General features: G+C 33.7%; 1 protein-coding gene across 10 annotated transcripts in view; it reads right to left on the bottom strand.

Moving 5' to 3' along the window:
* CNOT2 (CCR4-NOT transcription complex subunit 2) overlaps positions 1-20423 on the bottom strand; it is a 132054-nt gene that overhangs the window by 17606 nt on the left and 94025 nt on the right. For 9 of the 10 annotated variants that reach the window (XM_025283964.3, XM_006058405.4, XM_006058403.4 and 6 more), the window contains 4 exons: positions 13721-13787; positions 4072-4219; positions 3141-3323; positions 824-903 (listed from right to left, as the gene is read on the bottom strand). In XM_025283964.3, the coding sequence (XP_025139749.1) occupies positions 824-903; positions 3141-3323; positions 4072-4219; positions 13721-13787 (478 nt within the window). The remainder of the gene's footprint in view (positions 1-823; positions 904-3140; positions 3324-4071; positions 4220-13720; positions 13788-20423) is intronic. The other variant, XM_006058406.4, reaches the window with a different exon arrangement.

Below are 20423 nucleotides of genomic sequence, written 5' to 3'. Positions count from 1 at the left end.
CCGATAGCCAGAACTATCATTTCAGTTGCTAATCTTCTCATGCTTCCACACACACCCCATTTCACTGATCATTCTTTCACCTTCCACTTCCTTTACTGTATTCCTCTCTCAACAATCATACTCATTTTTGCTCCTATAACAACATCCTTCATTTGCTTTCTCAGGAAAGGGTCTGGAGGCAAGTGTGGAAGAAGATAAAACCTGAAGCAGAATAGTAACAAAGCCTCCTGTTCTCTTCTGTCTGAAGCCAGCTGATAAAAGAAACCAATAGACTGCAAAAATTTGTTACTGTCAAAATCAGAATTGGCTTTCTATGTACTTAAATTTTGAATTTTACACATAAAACCGGATTAAAAATTTATGAGTTAAATGTAAAAATTAGTATTATTAAAACTATTAAGAAAAAACTGTAAGTGCTCCATATAAAGGTTTCTTCAACCTGGGTCTCTATAGCCAGAATGCCACAACGCTCAACCTAGTTTAGACTACAGTAAAAGGACTGAGGATAAGAAAAGCTCTTGAAGCAAAGATTCTGAGGCACAAATATAGACTAAGTTAACATTCATGCTTTCTCCAGGTGTTAAGGAAACAAATCTGAGGTTTTAACACTGCTATACCATGCCAAGTGAAAAAATATATTTAACTATCTTTTAACTACTGACTGAATTAAATCCTATTTCCTGTCAAATTCTCCCCTGAATTAAGTTCTATCATTAAAAAACACAAAAATTCCTTTAATTATTTTAAGACTAGTATGTTGAACTGCTTTATATTTCAAGATCTATCATATTTTTATATGGTACTAGCTCCAGAATAAGCTTACCTGTTCCATTAAAAATGTTACTTGATAAGGAGTTATTCATTCCAAATGCCTGATTCCTGTTCATTCCAAATCCAGACATACTGGGTACATAGAAAATAATTTTAGATATACAGTAAGAACACTAACTTTCAGATGAAGAAAAACAAGTGTTTACTTTTGATCTCCTCATATAAAACAACATGTCTAAAAACAAACACTAATTTTATTTTTGAGTTGAATATTTTTATTTAAAGGTTCCCTAAAATCCTTCCATGAACAACTGAGAACCAAAACGATCAGTTAAAAAACAAAAAGCAAAGAATTTATATAAGGCTTGAGGAAAATAGATTAAGGGTATCATTCTGTGTACTTGGCAAGTCACCTTACTGAATATACTGAAAGAAGTAACTAAACTCAAAAACAGGTGATTTAGTTTAAGACTATTCTTGAATATTTGTTTTTCTTTCACTACTGGTAAAATGTGCTATTATTACTTTTCATAAAAGGTTTTCATTCATATAGTCTGTCTTTTCCCAACTAGAATGGATAGAGTTCATGTCAGACACACGTTTGCATCTCCTTGCCCTTAGTATTCAAGAGGATACAAAAGGCACTCAATAAATATTTAGTTGACCTGAATTAAATGGTGCTTTTCTTTAACTGAATTCAGTGTTCTAAAACACATCATTCTTATCAAGTGTATCTTTTAGTTATTTTTTAAAAAAATCTCTCCATAGTACCCTTAATTCTAAATTAAGGTACTTGGTAATAAATAGTTAATCAAAACCTCCCTTTTCTACACAAGCCTAAAGATGGGAAAACAAACAAAAAATAAGGTTGAATTTAAAGTGAGGTCAGAGTAATTAAACACATCAAAAAGAACTGTTAATGCAAGTTCTACAATGAAAGAATGCATTTCTAACATCAAACAGTCTGATAAAAAGACAGTTGTATTAGTGTTATGAGTAAGGTTAAATCAAAGATGACAGGGTTTTGTTTTTTTTTTTTGCCTAGATTTGGAAAACTAACTATAGCCAAAGCTAAACAATATTTTCATAAAATAATGCAGCTGGTGAAACAATACTCTAGAGAAGAGCAGAAAAGTCAACAGAAAGTTTTGTTTAATAGCATGTTAGAACTGCTAACGATAGAGCTACCCTCAAACATTGAATAAGCAGTAAGAGATGAAAACATTCCATAATAATACATCTTATCAGTAGTACTAAGCAGGGCTTCAGAGACCCACACTTCATTGACAATTTAAAAGAAAATTTACAAGCAAAGTATTTACAACTAGAATGTGAAAAAACACGGGAAAGCAAAAATTTAAATATACATTCAATGACATACTACAAGAATGCAGAAAGATGTGTTAAAGCCCAAGAAGTATTACATGATTAGGAAACTGTCAAGAAGATGAGTCTTGAGAACCCTTTACAGAAATAACTTTGGTAAAAATTAAAAGAGCAGCCAAAATTATAAAAGAAATGCTCATATAAGTCTTAAAGTAAGAACTGGAGGTTATGGGATGAACATTAAATTGGAAATGTGCTAATAACCTATTTTTATTCAGAATTTACAAGTACTAAATAAGAGAAAGTGAATTAAATGAGTATCATGATAGCACCTACATCCTTTACCCACTATGCTGCCCATTAAAAAAAGATCAAACTAAAATATCACTTTCACAGTAAAGAAAGCCCTGTATTACAGACATAATGCTCATAGAAATTATCTGAACAGCTTTAAAATCCTAACAAAATATGTAACTTTTTCATATTGTTAACTTTTATGCATAGCAGTATAACAGTGCAAAAAAAGGAGTGAAAAGCACAAATTCTTTTTGTTTTAAATCCCAGGACATGACACTATTTCAAATACTACAGATGTAGTCTTAAAAAAGTCTTTGGTCAGTAAGTCTCTAAAGAACAAAACAGAAATTCGGTCGAAAAGGAACTTAACCAAAGGATAAATGAAGCAAGGCAATAATAATATTTCCAGTGCTATTCATAAATATGGAGCTCTTACCACACAGGTGACCAGCCTCATTTAATAGAGGAAGGACATTTCAACAAAAATTTTGCTGGTAGGCAACCTAACAACAATCCTTTTCTAACAACAGCAACAAAAAGCAAACTGATACTCAAAAAAGTTTGTCTTTAAGTTTGGGAGTTTAAATTGCTATGTGTAACAAAAAGAGAAGCTTTGGTCAAAATATATGATGAAACATACTTATGAAACAGAAGCCAAGACTCAAGAACAGAACGTTGAATATGAAAAGGCAAATTTGAAAATACCCAGAAATAACAATTATACACAGTATCAATAAATATCTTACCTGTTCACAGTAAAAGGTTGTCGAGAAGGCTGCTGCTTTGGCATACATATTATGCTCGGCGAGCTTCTGTTGGGGCTACCTAACCCTGAACTGCTCATGCTATTTGTCCTGCTAGGAATTCCAATGCCCTGACCAACCTGGGAGTGGTTCATCATATTCCTAGGATTCATAGGCAAAATACCCCTGAAAAAGAAGTCCAGTATACTAAATAAGCTCTCTATAATCACTCATTAAAATTCTCTGTAAATAATCAATTGACCTAACCCTAGAATTTCAGATATACGTTCAAATTGCATTGTAAATTTTTATTCATTTAATTCTTTTGTCTGGTCATTTGAAAAGCAAAAAAGCTTTCTGAAAAGTCAAAGTAAACAAACCAATAAGAAAGGGCAAATTATAGAAGAATATATGGTGATAGCAAAGATGAGAGAACTATTGGTGTGACTATCACATAAAATACAAACATATTTCACATATATATTTTGAATAATTTCATTCCAAATGTATGTCAATCTATCTTAATAGTAATATGCATCATTTTTGTGATCTGCTTTATTTTATTCTCACTAGAACAATGGATGTGTGGTGAGGGAGCAATGAATAGAATCATCTGAGGAGTGATTTGAAATTGCACATTCTCCTTTGAGGAAGAGTTTGCTTTTTTGAAAAAAAGCTCCCCAGGTGGTGATTAATCTTTGATACCCATCCCAGCTGATAACCAGTATGCTAGCTGCAAGATAAAAGCATCCTACACTATACTTATCAATTTGCAATGAAATTAAATGAGCACAGGGTATCAACTTTCTTTTCCTCAGTGAAAGGCACTGAACCAGAAAATCAAATAAATAGTTACTTTATTAAAAAATTAAAAAGCTCGCTTACTCTACAAAGATACATTTTGAGAAATATTCTGGTCCATCAATATAAATACCTGCTTGGAGATGGAGGCGTGTGAAGTGACATTGTTGGTACCCCTGTTGTTGGCGTGACGTGGCTCGGTAACTGAGTGCCTTGTGATAAGCTGCGATTTAACTGAGGGGTATTGTTGCTCATCCCCCTCATTGGAAGGCCTAGTGCACCTATTAAAAAAATTCAGAAGAAGGAAATTCATTGCCATCAGGAATGAAATTGCTATCCATCTTCTGGAGTTGGTAATATAAAACATTTAAAAATGACCTAACGTAAAATAATATGCAAATTTTAAATGGAAATATTCAATTCACTCCAAATGGACTCTAATCTGATTTTAACAAAAATGTTTGTCTGAAATTTAATATTATGAATTTTCATACTGCTTTCATTTTTCTATTTTTCCTTCTTTGTTTTCATCTATCTTCTTTTCATATTTCTGTTTTACAATACACTATGTCTGCCAATAACAAATTAGATGACTTGTTTCAATAAAAACATTTTGTACAAATATGCCTTTAAGAAATTTGCAATCTTGTGTTTTTATGTTTTAAATCATAACTGAGTTACACAGACATTTAATCCCCACTTTGCTGAAGTAGTTTAAATTTTTATTTGATCCTTTCTAAATGCATTTAAGAAATAGTTTATTTACTACTATTTACACATATTTCTCAACATTACAATTTTTATAAACACAATATGTCAGCAACTGTTAAAAACTCAACCTGATATAGCTATGAGAAAGGAATGCATAATATTTCAAAAGATTTCAAAGTACAGTGACCTTCTATTTATCTACCATTGATGGGGCCAGATGTGAGGTTAGATGTGTTCAAATATGTGTACTTTTAGAAAACTATTGAGTTTACCACTCAGAAACAAAACATTAAAATAAAAATCAACCAATTGGGATAAATCGTTTCCTGCCTTGTGTTAATATAAAATGATATCAATTATTATTTTCTGAATAATTCAGAATAATTATCATAGATATTTAATGTCCTAGATGCTTTCCTCCCCTTTTATCCCTCAAAAGTAAGGATGTTCAGCTATCACTTATGTTGTCATCACACCTGCTTGTGAATGCCAATATGCCTCCTTTCCTCTATCCTCATACTTTTTGATGCCTTCTGTTTCTAGTCTGCTGTGGAATGGCATATCAGTCAACCACACTTATTCTGATCTGGAGATTAAATAAAAATGGCAAGATAGAATGAAAGTTAATGAATAAGAGGATTTTAGCACAAAGCATCGGACTCCCTCCCCCTCTTTCTGGTCGAACTTTGGGTTCAAGAATTTCAAAGACCTGAATATTTTGAAACTATGACTTCCAAAAAATTGGAATATATTGTATATGTTCTGAATATTTTCCTTCAAATATCTTTGCAAATTTATCTTCTGGCATAACAGTGTACCACTTTGTAATTTGGGATACCGGTGAATCCCGAAGATTTAGCTGGAATCTGTCAGCTTCAGTACTCAGCTTGTAGCCTAACTGCTTCTCAGCTGAATGAAGCCAACAAATCCAATTTAATATAACTACTACATCCTATATATACTTATATTCCATGAAGACCTGAGCTTGATACATTCTATATATACTTATATTCCATGAAGACCTGAGCTTGATTCTGTTATTCTTTACGTCACATACATAAAGGGAACTGAACTAGATTATATGTTGGTTTAGTCATTATATGTGTCTGGTCACTACAAGTTTTGTGACCTTGAGTATACCACTAGCTACAGCCACTTCCTCTGAATTTGGGATAAAATAAGGAGGAACAAGAGATTAAAAACCAGCCTACACAAGATTTCTTCGGAAGTTGTAAGTCTTTGCCTTTTCTCAAGCACACTAGCTTTCCTCTAAGCCCTCTAGATGCTTCTCCCATAATGAACCACCACCGTGACATTTTTCACATCACTTACTAAGCAACCATCTATTGAGTGCCTAATGTGTCAAGCACTATGTGAGCTGTTGGGGATACGGCAGTGAACAAGACAGAAAAAGCTCACATCCTTTTCCCTAAATACGCTGTCCTAAAGTCAGCTATAGCTGCAAATTTCCCACAGGAATGTGTTTCTCACAGTTACTGACCACCAAGAAACATGCAATTTTAGAACCTGAAGGGACCTTAGAGACCACCTAATCCAATGTTCACATTTTACAGATGAGGAACCTGAGCCTCTGGTAAGTTAACTGACTTCTCCAAGGTGACTCAAAGAACCAAGATTAGAATTTAGATTTCTTAGCTCCTGGTGTTCTTAATTGGAACCCTATGGGAAACCAATTAAACAGTAAATGAGCACCCTTGTGAGTACTTACTGACTTGTAACACCCTTTATCTAGTCTTTTTCTCTTGCTTGCTTTTCCTGAACATGTTTACTTCTCTTCAAACGTTTTCTAAACCAATGTACCTTATCTCTCCCCTCCATTTACTTTCTCATCTTCTCTATATCTGTCAAGTTTCTTTTTCCTCTAGATTTACTTTCCCTTCCCATTTCATTCTCTCTATACCTTCATCATTATAAATAAACATACATGTTCAAAAGAACCGCACCCTTTTGGCTCTTCAGTAGGCTCTTTTAAAGACTCAAGAGATTTGTTTACTTCAACCCTTCATATACTATGCTGTACTATGAAAATATATAACTTGAGAAATATTGTCGAGACTGCAGATTATCTGACCATTATCAAAATAACTTTTGGAGAAGGAAACAAGAATGGGAAAGATAATTTATTTAATTAATTTTAGATATTAACCTATAGTGAGGAGAGCAGAGGAAGACAGTATGAAATCACTCAAAGTGATTTAATTTTTATTTATAAAAATTTATATAGCATTTAATTTTATTTTTTCCTTTAACATTTTGATTTCATGAAAACAGCTAATAAATTCAAATGGTCTGAGCTGCATTTTATTGAGCCAGGTGAGTAGGCGAAGAAAATCAAAAGAAAAGAGAGAGGAATGTATCAATTTCAAACTGGATCAATAACTCCTGAATACTTAATAACCGAGTTACTTTAAATTCAACTGAATTCCTTTAAAACACATAGAATTAATACCACTGACTAGAAACAGATTTATTTTTAGGAACAAAACACATAGTCATTAAATTTGAGTTGCTTGAGTCAAACTATTAATATTACAATGGGGTAGGGTCAAGGGAGGGAAAATTTTACTTTTACTAGTAAAATTAGAAACATCACAAAAAATCATCTCTGCCCATGAATCTCCAGGCAAGAATACTGGAGTGGGTAGCCATTCCCTTCTCCAGGGGATCTTCCCCACCAGGGATAGAACCTGGGTCTCCCACATTGCAGGCAGATTCTTTATGAACTGAGCCACCAGGGAAGCCCAAAATATTATATTGGAAGACATATAAGCTGAAAGGGGAATAAAATATCCAGCTCATTAAAAAAAAAATTTATCTGACATGAAATAACTACAAGTAGAAAAGCTTAAATATGTACACGTAAGCTTGCGTACTGGAAGGATAGCAGAATTAAATAAAATATATCAAGCACCTAAGAACTATGTGAAGCACTATGCTACTTCATCTCCTTATAAAGTATTATAGAGAAGGTATTTATCCCTTTTTTACAGACAAGAAATAAAAGAACGAACTCTCACCCCCTCCAAAAAAATACCAGGTAAAAAGCAGTTTAAAAGGTTATAGATCTGAAGCAAATTTTTCTTTAATCTGACAGAGATAATAAAGTGTAATACTGTATTAGAAGAAATACATGAACATATTCTAAGTAGATTCCTGTTATTTGGCAGGGTGCTAAACAAAAAATGAATTGAATTCTTTATTGATCATTTTTCAGAAATCCAAGATATCACCTAAGAAATGTTTCCATGAACTACTTCCATTGCACAAACTGGTTAACAGCATATTCCTTAAACAGTTATGGCATGATATGTCACACTTTATTCAATATTTTGCTAAAAATTAACAACATTAATGACATAAGTAATGAGAAAAGAGGTAACAGCAACCAAATTCTTGAATATTCATACTTAAATAGAGTCTCCTGAAATCTTTAAAGAGAAGGGAGAAAACTTAATTGATTCAAGAGATCTTCAAGTATCCCCTTTCCATTCCCAAAGCAACTGGCTTCCTTAACTTACTGTCCTGCCCGCACATAAAGGGCAACCATCTTCTTTCCTCCTACCTGTCCCCATAACCTCTTACCTCCAACTTGTCCCGCACTTATCTAGTTAATCTTCTCTGTATACTATTTCACTATGCCATTTCCTTCATTAAAATCAAAGAATTTTAGAGATAGAAAAGTCTCCAGAGATTATCCAATTAAATTACAGATGAAGGTCATTCAACTTAATTTATAGATGAACATTAGGTATTAAGTGACTTGCCCAAGATCACAATGAAGAATAAATACACTGATTCAATTTCTTGTCTCTAATTTCAACCAATCACACTTTCTGCTTCCTATAGTAGGTGCTAACCTTTGCATCATATGGACAACTTTAACATCTGGGTCCTTGCCCAGAAACTGTGACTTAGTCTGGGTCCAGCAATTCATAGGTGGTGGGATTTTTTTTTAACTCTGTGGGTGTGTTTTTTTTTTTTTTTGGCAGGGGGGAGGGGGGTAAGGGTTGAGAAACACTGTTGTATAGTTAAATCCAATCTCAGTTTGCTTACTCTTTAAAGTGCTCTGTCAAGACCAAAAAACATTCTTCTAGTCTTTATTTTTCCCAGCTTTACTGAGATATAACTGACATAATACTTTTCCAATCAACTTAATATTTTACTCATCCAATACAAACTCTAGTTTCTAGACACCACATACTCAACTTACACTCTTCTTCATAATTTCCCTAGTCTTCTTCCCAAAATATACCCCCATATTTTTACTCATATCCTTCTCCCCACCTAGAATTCTTTCCCTCCTATTGTTCTACAGAGATAAAAGACTATTTAAATCAAAAAACCAAAACCCAAACTGCTATGATCAAGGTGTTTACATGCAGTATACGTACAGTGTACTTGGGTGTATATGGAAGGTGCCTCTAACTCAAGACATGAAAGCAGAATGAATTTGGTATCAGAAAATGTTTGGTAGAGAATATTGTACATTAGCTGAATAAAGAAAGAGCCCTAGTCAGGCATTTGGTAGCGGTGCTAGGAGTTGGGGTTGGGTGAGGGGAAACTCCAGCACTTTGGCCACCTCATGCAAAGAGTTGACTCATTGGAAAAGACTCTGATGCTGGGAGGGATTGGGGGCAGGAGGAGAAGGGGACAGCAGAGGATCACATGGCTGGATGGCATCACTGACTCGATGGACGTGAGTCTCAGTGAACTCCAGGAGTTGGTGATGGACAGGGAGGCCTGGCGTGCTGCGATTCATGGGGTCGCAAAGAGTTGGACACGGCTGATCGACTGAACTGAACTGTACTGAATTGAGGGGTGATGTAAAAATGTCACAGCAGTTCAATATGAGAAAACTGCAAGATGTGTGAAAGTGCGGACAAGAGATATATGCCTGGTGGAAGAGTGGGATTGCTTCTGAGCACTAAAGATATATGAGAGAAGCATGGATGAAGTTAACCTGGCTTCAACATCCTCAACTATGAGAAGCTGCTATGTTAGAACCTAGCCACAGTTCCCAAACAATATTTGTCTGGATCTCCACAGCAGGTGGCACTCTATCTGTGGAATAAACTGTGTCAATCTCCTACAGATACCTTACACTCCTCCTCAACCCAAATTTGCAAAACAGATTAGTGGCACATTTTCACAAAGTAATGCAGGTCTTAAACCTTAGAGATCACCCTTGATCCTTCTCTTCCGTTCATATTCCACATCCCCAAATCATATTAGCTGTATGTCCAAAATATCCCAAATCTAACCACCTCTCAACATCTCCATCACTAATCCAAGCCACTCTATTTTCTTGCCTGGACTGCTGCAGTAATTGCCCTTTCTTTTTTTCTTATCACTTGGCCCACTTCCACTCAGTTCATTTTCTACATCAAAAGGTGATCTTTTGAAAAGGAAACTGTATCTTAAATTCCCTCCCACTAAACTTAGAATAAAATCCAAATCTTTTATCAAACCTTCACAAGACTCTATGATCTGCTACCCATTAACCTTCCACTTTCTTTGTTCATTATACTGGCCCTCTCATTCATCTTTTAACACATGAGGTTCATTCTTACATTGTCATGAATTAAGAATGTTTGCATTCACTGTTATCTGTACCTGAAAAATCTCTTACCCAGATCTTTCCAAGGACTTCCACTTCTCAACAGTCTGGTTTGCATTCAAGTATTACCTTGTCAGAGATACTCTTTGCCTACTTGAAAACTGTTAATCCCATCCACTCATCCATTAATATGGTAATTTTTATAGTACTTATTACCAGAATATTATTTGTTTACTAAATGTCTGTATACTTATTCTATGTCTTCCTTCATTAAAATAAAAGCTCCATGAAAGCAGGAACTTTGTTATTTGCCACACTCTTCAATGCTGGAATAATTCTTCACTCATGGTATAACACAATAAATAAATAACTGCTATCATAATTCCTTAGTCAGTGGACTCTTGGAGTCTGTGGATTTAACATTTTTAGTTTCTACTATGTGTAAATTGCCCTCCAGGGTCATGACATTCAGTAAGTAATATATGGTATCCATGTTTCAAAGAAACTCATGTTCGAAAAGTTAAACTTGTAAAGTAAGGCAATCTTGGCTCTACTACTTACTATCTTAGGCAAGTCCCTTAACCTTTAATAGGGTTATTGAATATCTTAAAATAGGGAAATTAATTTCTGGTTCCCTGTTCATTCCAATCCAGTACACAGCTTCAGGGAGCCCAGGGGTCTTTAAACCTAGACAATGTACCTAAAATATTACATACCAGTAGAGAACATCATGTAACTTTAATACAAGATTCCATTCACCAGTTTCTACAGTTACCACTTGATGCACAGCAGTCACACAAACCCTTGGATGAAAAGTTAATTACATATTTGTATACAATTATACTATACTAGAACCCATGATCTCACTAGCCCCAAGTCCAGTGTTTGCTGGGTACCGTTTGTACCACCCAAATCTGGAAAAATCCACCTTTAAGCAGCTCTGTATCCATTCCAGGAAACACTCCTTCCCTTGTTTAAACTCAGTGAGTCTGAGGTTTGGAGAGGGCACTCTACCTTCTGCACCTTTTCTACCTCTAATCTCTCTAATCACCAAGAACAAAAACAGACAACAGACCTTCATTTTAATGGCTCAAATTCCTACTGAACTTTGCCCATCTGAATCAAGAGTTAATAGTGGTACACAATCCACTTAGGAGGCAAAAGAACTTTGTCGTATCAAGTCCAATGCACAATTAAAATTAGCTGCCTTAAGAACAGCATCATCAATCTATTCCTACCTACTTATTCTATCTCCCCATCCTTTATTAAGGTCAGCCCCTTAAGTTTTCTCTTTCTGACTTGTACTACTGAAGCTGTGATCCTCAAGTCCTAAATGGTAGCTGGTGTTCTCTCTGACAAGGTGTATGTTCAAACTACTTTGGCCCTGCTAGGTCTATCTTAACAGAGCCCAGGAATTCAGGCTCTGCTTTATTTTACTTTACTAGATGTAGCTTCCAGGCCTGTGCAATAGAAAGAAAGAACTGTTTCCTGACTCAAGACATTTCAGTTCTAGGTAACCTATGGTTCACTTTTTTATAAGCTAGTACCTACAATGTCAGTTAAAAGAATAAGCCATACATTGAAAACGCTGGTTCTTCATTGCTACAGTAATATAGCCATTTATTATTTTAAACTCCAACAGGAAATATTTGTCCTATATGACTTCTTTTTAAATTAATAAGTACCTTAAAATACTTTCCTAATGAAAATAACTTTCCACATTTATTAATCTTTGTAAAACTATCAGCACAATCATGTACACAAATTAAGAAGTCAATAAATGTTTATCATACCAATGAAATAACTATATTCCAAACCTAGTCCAGGCTCTAACTTAGCTCAATTACAATTTCACATTTGCTGGTTAAAAAAATTAGGTCAGATTTTCCAAGTCCATACAGCTGATAACGCTGTAAAATAACTGATGCTCTCCTTCATTAAATAATCTTGGCTTCTCAAATTTAACTTGTTCCTTTCCCTTATTTACTTTCTGCTGTGATAAACTGTGGGCTTGAAAAGGAAAGCAACTTAAGAACTTTGTAGTGATTCTATAGAAATAAAAGTAAAGTGAAGTCACTCAGTCATTTCCGACTCTGCGACCCGGTGGACTGTAGCCCACCAGGCTCCTCTGTCCAAGGGATTCTCCAGGCAAGAATACTGGAGTGGACTGCCATTTCCTTCTCCAGATAGAAATAAAGGGTAGCTTTAAAATAACTACGTATTTCCAATGTAAGGGTTACCAGAAAAGTGAAAGTAGTTGATTTCAAACAAAAACAAAACAAAACAGCTAGCTAATAATATTCCCATAATAATGAGAATGAATATTTGCTGATAAATAAGCAACATCTTTTTTGTGTACTAAAAGGCTTAAAAAAAAATGTTTTCTACTTAACTAGAGGAAAACTGTTAATACCAGTAAGTGATTAATAATTTTCCTTACTAATTCTGTATTAAAAATAGGGCTATGAAACAAAAGATGGAGAGAAAAAAAATAAGATGGAAATTATAATGTATTTTTCTAACAAAATATGCTATTTCCCCCTAGTGAATTTCAATATAAAATTGAAGGGTAAAGTGGTATGACAAACTACTCTGATATCTATCAAAAATTTGCCTTTTATTGGGAAAGAGTTCAAAATGAAATATCTGAGTTTTATTTGAAATTGGTTAAATTACTTGGTCATCATATTATCTGCTTCAGTTACTCTATTATTCTATAATTTTTCATGGGAATTTATATCCCTTTTAACACTCCCCTCCCACTAAAGACATGAGAAATCAGTAGTCTCTGACATTAAAAGAGATGATATACCTTATTAATAGATAAGTTTGGAAAATTAATTTGAAAAATTGGTGAAAATTTTTAATTTAGTTTTATAAAAATTTTATGTCATAATAATAGTTAACATTTATTGAGCGCTTACTATGCGCTAGGCACTGTGCTAAGCGCTATAAAAGTTATTACAACACAAAATAAGAAATAAAATCTTGTATATGGAAAAAGCATTGAACTATGAGTCAAAAACATAGATTATATATACCCAGACTGAGCTACAGTAAAGAAGTATTTGCTAAACAAAGAGAGCATTTCACAAACTGCTAGGTATGGGCTTACATTAATAATAAGGCCAAAAAACATAAGCAAAACAACCCACTTAACTGGCCAATCAAAAATCCTGTAACTTCCTCTAATTGAAAACACAGAGGATGTCTACTTTTAATTTGTTTAGCAAATCTTCTCCAAAACTACTGCAAAGGAACATACAGATATGAAAGAGGCAGAAGTAAATTTTGATCTATCCTATATCCAAATAATTTTGAATTAGCAAGGTCTGAAATAATGAGGTTTTGCTAAGTAAAATAAGGAAAACTGAAAATTAAATATCCTTCCTTTTAAATCCTAGAATAAACCCACAAGGGCAGCATTATTTTTTATTTGATAGTTACTTTTTTCTTTAAATAAAGTATCCCATAATAAATACAAAATTCTTACTTTGTTGCCCGTATAAACTTGCCCCAAACTGAGACAGCTGACCTGATGTAGATGGTGATGCCAGCATCTAGAAACAAATTAATTATATTAGAGCATAAAGAAAGTACACAGAACATTGCATTGACACTTTACATACAACATATCATAGTATGTGAGTCAAATCCACATTTCTTCTCAATCTTCAGAAAAACATAAACATTGCATAGTGAATTCCACGTTAATTAAGAGCATAACACACTGGATGACATCCAACTATGCAAATAAAATCAGTTTTTGATCACTATAAAGTGTTTTTTCTCCAAATTACTCTAAATAAAACTATGACAGCATCACTACTTTACTTAAAAAAACAAAAGCAAACTAGGTTAATAAATACATGAAGACAGTACCTCAAGTCAGTCTCTATAAATTTAACTAAAATTACTTGATTCTTAAATAATATATTAAGCTAAGTTCTAAATTCAGTTTATTATTTTATTTATTGAAAATGAAATTATCTAAATAGAAAGTTTTGTATTTTATAACAGCTACTGATTTTCATATAGAAATAACTGATGTGTATTAAGTGGGCAGAAAAATCTAACAGACATACACACATAACCATATACATGGAGACATGGTACAACACCAAAGGACAAACCCAAAATACTTACAAAAATATTTATACGTGGTATATAATGTACATTGTATGTACATGCATGGCATTTGTACACAATGCCCTTCAATCTACTGCATTATCTCCCCCCCCTGAATAAAATTCTTTGAAGGCATGTTATATTCATGGAACATGTCATTTTTATTTCCTCATAGAGACTAGCACTGCATGTAGCAGTGCTATAAAAAAGCTAGATGCTTAAACTGAGTAAATGAAAATGTGTATGCGTAAGTGTATGTTTGTGTATTCCATGTCTTATATTAAGCAACCAACAAAACACCTTAATTAAATAACATATGAGTCATGTTATCAAAAGGGTTATAATCTAGTGAAAGAACAGAATGAATTATATTAATACAACTAATTATGTTCCAAGGCACAGTGTGGTAAATGCTCTAAAGGAAGTATAAAGCATCACTGGAGGAAAGTTATTTCTAAAAAAGGGTCGAATACTTTGTAGAGTGTTAACATCTGATGTGGGTACAGATGAGGGGTCTTTCAGGGAAAGAATATGAAGCAAGTGTGATAAAAGCTAGTGACATGACTAGAAAACAAAATACAAGAAACAACAGTGACTGAACAATAGAGTAATTAGGGAAAGGAGATAAGGCCCACCCTATGCACACTGGGGCACAGAAGAATGGGAAATAAAGAGTATGATGGGGCCAGATGTAAATGGTCTTCTTAAATGCTATGCAAAGATGGCTACCTACTATGGCAATAAAGAGAAAAAATAATTTTTAACACTTTCTTTGGGAGCCACATTGCGTGGCATGTAGGATCCTACTTCCTCGAGCAAGGATCAAATGCAGGCTCCCTGCTTTGGAAGCCCAGAGTCTTAACCACTGGCCTACCAGAGATACCCCAGAAAAAATAATTTTAAGCCGGGAAGTGACATGATCAAACTGTGTGCTTTGGAAAGATAATTCCAAGAGCATAACTGGGTGGAAATGGTAAGATACTAAGTTAGAACAGAAGTGGGACTAAAAAGGGGTCCTACTGAAATGGTTGAGGTAAAGGGGAAAGGAGGTGGATGGAGACTCATCAGACGGAACTATCAGAGGCCACTCTGGTTTCCAGTGAAGAACTGGGTCCACATTGACCACATTAAGAAAGCCAGGAGGAGAAATATTTTAACAGTAGAGTCTTATCCAATATACATTTCCTGCTATCTTCATGCTGAAATTCTGAATTGTTTTAATTATTCTGAAATTCAGGAAAGTTTTTATACACAGTAGTTTTACTAATGACACACAGCAGACTCTTTTGGGATATAGCTAAGTTCACACTAAACACTGTATTTAAATACAGCAACACATTTTCTAAAGAAGATCAAACCTTATAAATATTCCTTCTGAACTCTGAAGGATAAACAATATAAACAATTAAACTAAAAGAATATGCATTTTATGCCTGACCAAGTTCTTTTGTTAGGTACAATTATTGTTACTATTACCACATAACCGCAAATATTTTAAGCACATTAAAAGTTCGTTTCCAACTTGCAAGAAACAGATCAAAGAAAATGTATAATGAAGCTTTAGTTGGTGACAGAAGGCCTTAATAATCATGATTTTCTGTATCTTTATAATCTATGAACAAAAGTAAAAGAGAATAGTTTCTTCAGGCTTCACATATAAGATGCTGGCCAACATGAACCCATGACTTAGAATGATACATAATGTAAATATCCTAAAATGGACCACTGAAATTTTACTTTTCCCAGAAATGTATATGCTTACTGTGTACATAGCTCCAAAGAACAGACATTTTATCTACCTTCTCAGAAAGGTTATACATTCACAAGTGAGTTACAGGTATCACTCCTCTCAGCACTGAGAGATAACATAGAGGAGGAGACACACCATTAAGGTAAAGGAAGAATGGATCCCTGGGCCAAAAATACTTGAGTCAAAGAGCAGTAGGGTGACCCAAATACCAGTGTGACACATAAAATATTATGATTTTCTCTATGTATGAGTATATGAGGAAGGTTAGTAAATGCTGTTTTACAGAAATATGAAAGTTTAATAGTTTATAACCTTACAACCATCCAAGTAAAATAAGCATTGATCAGCTAAACATATATTCAAATGACTTCAAAATGTGTCCAAAATGCAAATATATAATTTCTTATGAAATCAATCCTATTGGTCTGTGTTAGTCGCTTGGTTGTGTCTGACTCTTTGTGATCACATGGGCTGTGGCCCACCAGGCTCCTCTGTCCATGGAATTCTCTAGGCAAGAATACTGGAGTGGGCAGCGATTCCCTTCTCCAGGGGATCTTCCCAATCCAGGGATCAAACCCAGATCTCCTTCATTGCAGGCAGGTTCCTTACTGTCTGAGACACCAGGGAAGCCCAAGTGGTATGCATTTTTAAACTCTGAAAGCATGCTTCATGAAATATATTAGTGGTAAAAATAAATTTAAAAATAGATTTTTTAAAAATAGATTTAACACACAATGAAGGAATATGGGGTAGAAATGGTATTTGTAAGAACAAAAAAATGTTCAAAATGTACACTGGCACAGAAATAACTGTAACTAGCAGACAACAGAAAATTTACATAATTTTTTTAAATGTTGAAAGTTAACTATACACAGATAAATGTCTTAGAAAAATATAGAACTTTAGATCAAGAGACATACTTTGTTGTTGTTTAGTTGCTAAGCTGAGTCCGACTCTTGTGACCTCATAGACTGAAGCCTGCCAGGCCCTCTGTCCGATTTCCCATGCAAGAATATTGGAGTGGGTTGCCATTTCCTTCTCCAGGGGATTCTTCTGACCCAGGAATTGAACCTGTGCCTCCTGCATTAGCAGGCAGATTTTTTGCCACTGAGCAATCACTAGTACCCTAGTTTTATATTCATTTTTGCCTAAGAAGAAAAGTTTATCAAACTAATTCTAGGTAAAATGTCACACAATCAACCAGTAAGTAGGTTACTGTGTTCCCAGTCTAAAACCATCATAACAATTATATTCTTCTTCATTTCTCAGTCTACAACACACATTTCAGTCAAAAAACAACACTAAAAGCCAGGAACAACCAGAGGAAATAGTAATGTAATTCAAGTCATTTCCCTCACTCAACAAAGAGCTCCTTTATCCTTTTGCTCAATATACAGAAAGCCAAGGAAATCAACAAGTAAGAAACTGTGTTTTTAAGTCATTTCCACTGTTACTAGCTATAATTCTGAAAATCATGACCAAGTCTAAAATTATTGTTTTACAAAATGTGTATTTGAAAACTTTGTAATAGTCAAATCTGGCTCCTTTGCCTAATAATAGGCAAAACTGCTCCAGCAATCCATAACAGCAAAGAAGCGTTAATTATTCTGTCCCCCTCATGCTTCCCAACAGTGACCACCTCTCACAAATATGCCCTCCAATAAATGTACCTTCAGTCACAAAACCTATTTTAAGAAACATTAAAATCAATTTGGTCAAGAAATAATTTTCTCCATAACAAATGACTTCAAAATACAATAAAGTTTTATTAAATAAAAACTCCATGACCATAAAAGCAATTTAAAAGTGAAATACATTTTTAAGTGTTCCTTAAAAATCCATTGTACAATAAACTTAAAGGTATGGTGACAATATAATTCCGAGCACTGTCATTTTTTTCTAGGACAAAAACAGCAAAGATATATGACTTTGACTATATAATATATACAAACAGAAAAAGAAACAAAGGTAAAGAAAGTTTTAAATCTACATAGAATCTGAAAAATATATTAAAATTAAAAACAGTATGGTTAAAAAATAAGAAACCACTGAAGTCAGAATGAAATCTAGCAAACAAGAAAGAAGAAAGAAAACAACTCTTTCTTTCAAAAAGAAAGACTATGAGAAAATAATGTATTAAAAAGATAAACAGAAGAACGGGACAAAGGAGGGTGCAGGCAGAAAAACAAAACAGTCATTAAGTCATAGGGCCTCGGTAGTTTATAAATCACAAACCAGTAACAACTTATGAGTTTACCAGGCATTTCAAGCAATTTTGATTAAAACATCAAGTTTTCAAGAATAACATTTTTTAGAAGTATAATATATCCTAAAATAGTCAATGTAATACATTCCAATTGAACATTTAACACTCAAAATCTTTACTAAAAAGAGTATGGCAACGAACATCTTTATATTGTCTAAATTTTAGGTCAGAGTCAAAGCACAAATTTATAGAGAGGCATGATAAAGGCTCTTAATATGCACCGCTAAACTGTTTTCTACAAAGTTTGTATTAATTACGCTCCCACAGCAAGTTACTTCAATGTTCCCTTTCAGACAATGACTACTCTTCCACTTAGAAGCAAACAAAGAAAAAAGTCAAAAAACAACAAAAGACCCTCTCGACCACTATGATAGAATGAAACTGTATTTTCTGACTATGGATTTTTATGATTGTTATTAATGAATAAACATATTACAATTATTTTTGTAGATATATCAAAATTTGTTACACCTTTTAAGTGTATCATTTTAACTCCCTTTTATAAATAGAACTTTATCTTTAAAATACAGTCTGAAGATTATTTAAATGCCAATGAAACTGAGATTTTAGAACATTCCCTTCAAATGATTTGATATTTAATTCTAATTTCTTTACAGTCTGATTTATTTACATTTAACTCTATTAGGTTACTGCTGTCATATAAAATTTTGACATATTTATACATATTCAAATTTTCTATTAAAAGTTTTAAAGGTTATTTTCAAAGATTTTTAGGTAAACAATCATATCCATCTGCAAATAACGTTAGCTTTGTTATTTTCAATATCAACTCATTTCCTTCCCTTTCTCTAACAAAGACTCAGTAAGAGCCTACTATCTCCTACACCTTATTGTAAGTTTTAAGAACACAGCAGTGAACTAGAGAGGCAAGTTCCTTGCCTTTGTTAAACGAATTCTACCGCAGTAGACAGGATAACAAATAATTAATAAATATATACATCAGGTAAAGATTGGTGTTATAACTGTTAAAATGCAAGAAAGAAGTTAGAAGGTACAGCAAGAGCAGTACTGATATTATATACAAGACTACTTAGGAAAAGAGTGATCAGAGAGGCTTCTCTCTGAAATATTTTACGTGAGGCTTCTCATGTGAAATATTTCGGCAGGTACATGGATGGAATGAGAAAAAATTACGTGAAAAACTGCAAGCTCCTGTGACAGAAACAAACTCAAAGAGCTGGAGAGTCAGCCAGCATGACTCCATATGTAATGAAATACTAATTATGAATATGACAACAGTAATGGTGATAGACGGTATCCTTATTTTAGACTAGATTTTAATAAACTATCGATTATTAATTGGCCTGAGAGAAATCCTAGTTGCCATAATTGCTATAGGCTAACACAAGTATGAAAGGTAGAAGTTCAAAATGGTTGCTATTTGTCAAAATGGGAAGTAGCTTACTTTAACAGGTTTTAAGAGTTACTTTTTTAAAAGTAAGGACAAATAGGCACTACATTTTGTATGTCTTTACAGCACATATTAAAACAAGGAAAAAGGGGTTCCCACAAATTTGTGCTTCCAAAATACTTATGCTTAAATAAGTTATCAAATGAGTGCAACAAAGACTTAGATTAGAAAATGTGAGCAATTTTATTACATTAGATATATTTTTAAAGAAAACCCTAAATTGCTTAGATTATATTGTCCCCAAAGAGTTGTCTATTATGTTATATGAATATTTTTTCATTTTCTCTAAGTTCCCCCCGCCAAAACTGCCCGAAGTCTCAGAGCTAATAAATGGCAGCACTAAGATTCAAAAAAGGGAAAGGGAAAAATCAAGCTCATATCTGCCTATGATTTACTTAATCTTGTGAAAACATTTAAGTAATGTGTCTCCAATATTTATAAAATTACTTTTATACCTTAAAACCAGGAAACTCAGCATTCTATAAAAGGACACATACACGTACAGGCATCTCTTGAAATAAAACATCTTGGAAAATATGAAGTAGTTCTAAAGAAATACTTAGCAATTTAATCAGCACACAATCTTACAAAGAACACTTTCCCAAACACTTCTACAATCA

This window comes from Bubalus bubalis, chromosome 4, assembly GCF_019923935.1.
Source record: "Bubalus bubalis isolate 160015118507 breed Murrah chromosome 4, NDDB_SH_1, whole genome shotgun sequence".
NCBI classification, from domain to species: Eukaryota; Metazoa; Chordata; class Mammalia; order Artiodactyla; family Bovidae; genus Bubalus; species Bubalus bubalis.
Note: the sequence above shows the minus strand (reverse complement) of the source record. Positions and strands in the feature narration are given on the sequence as shown.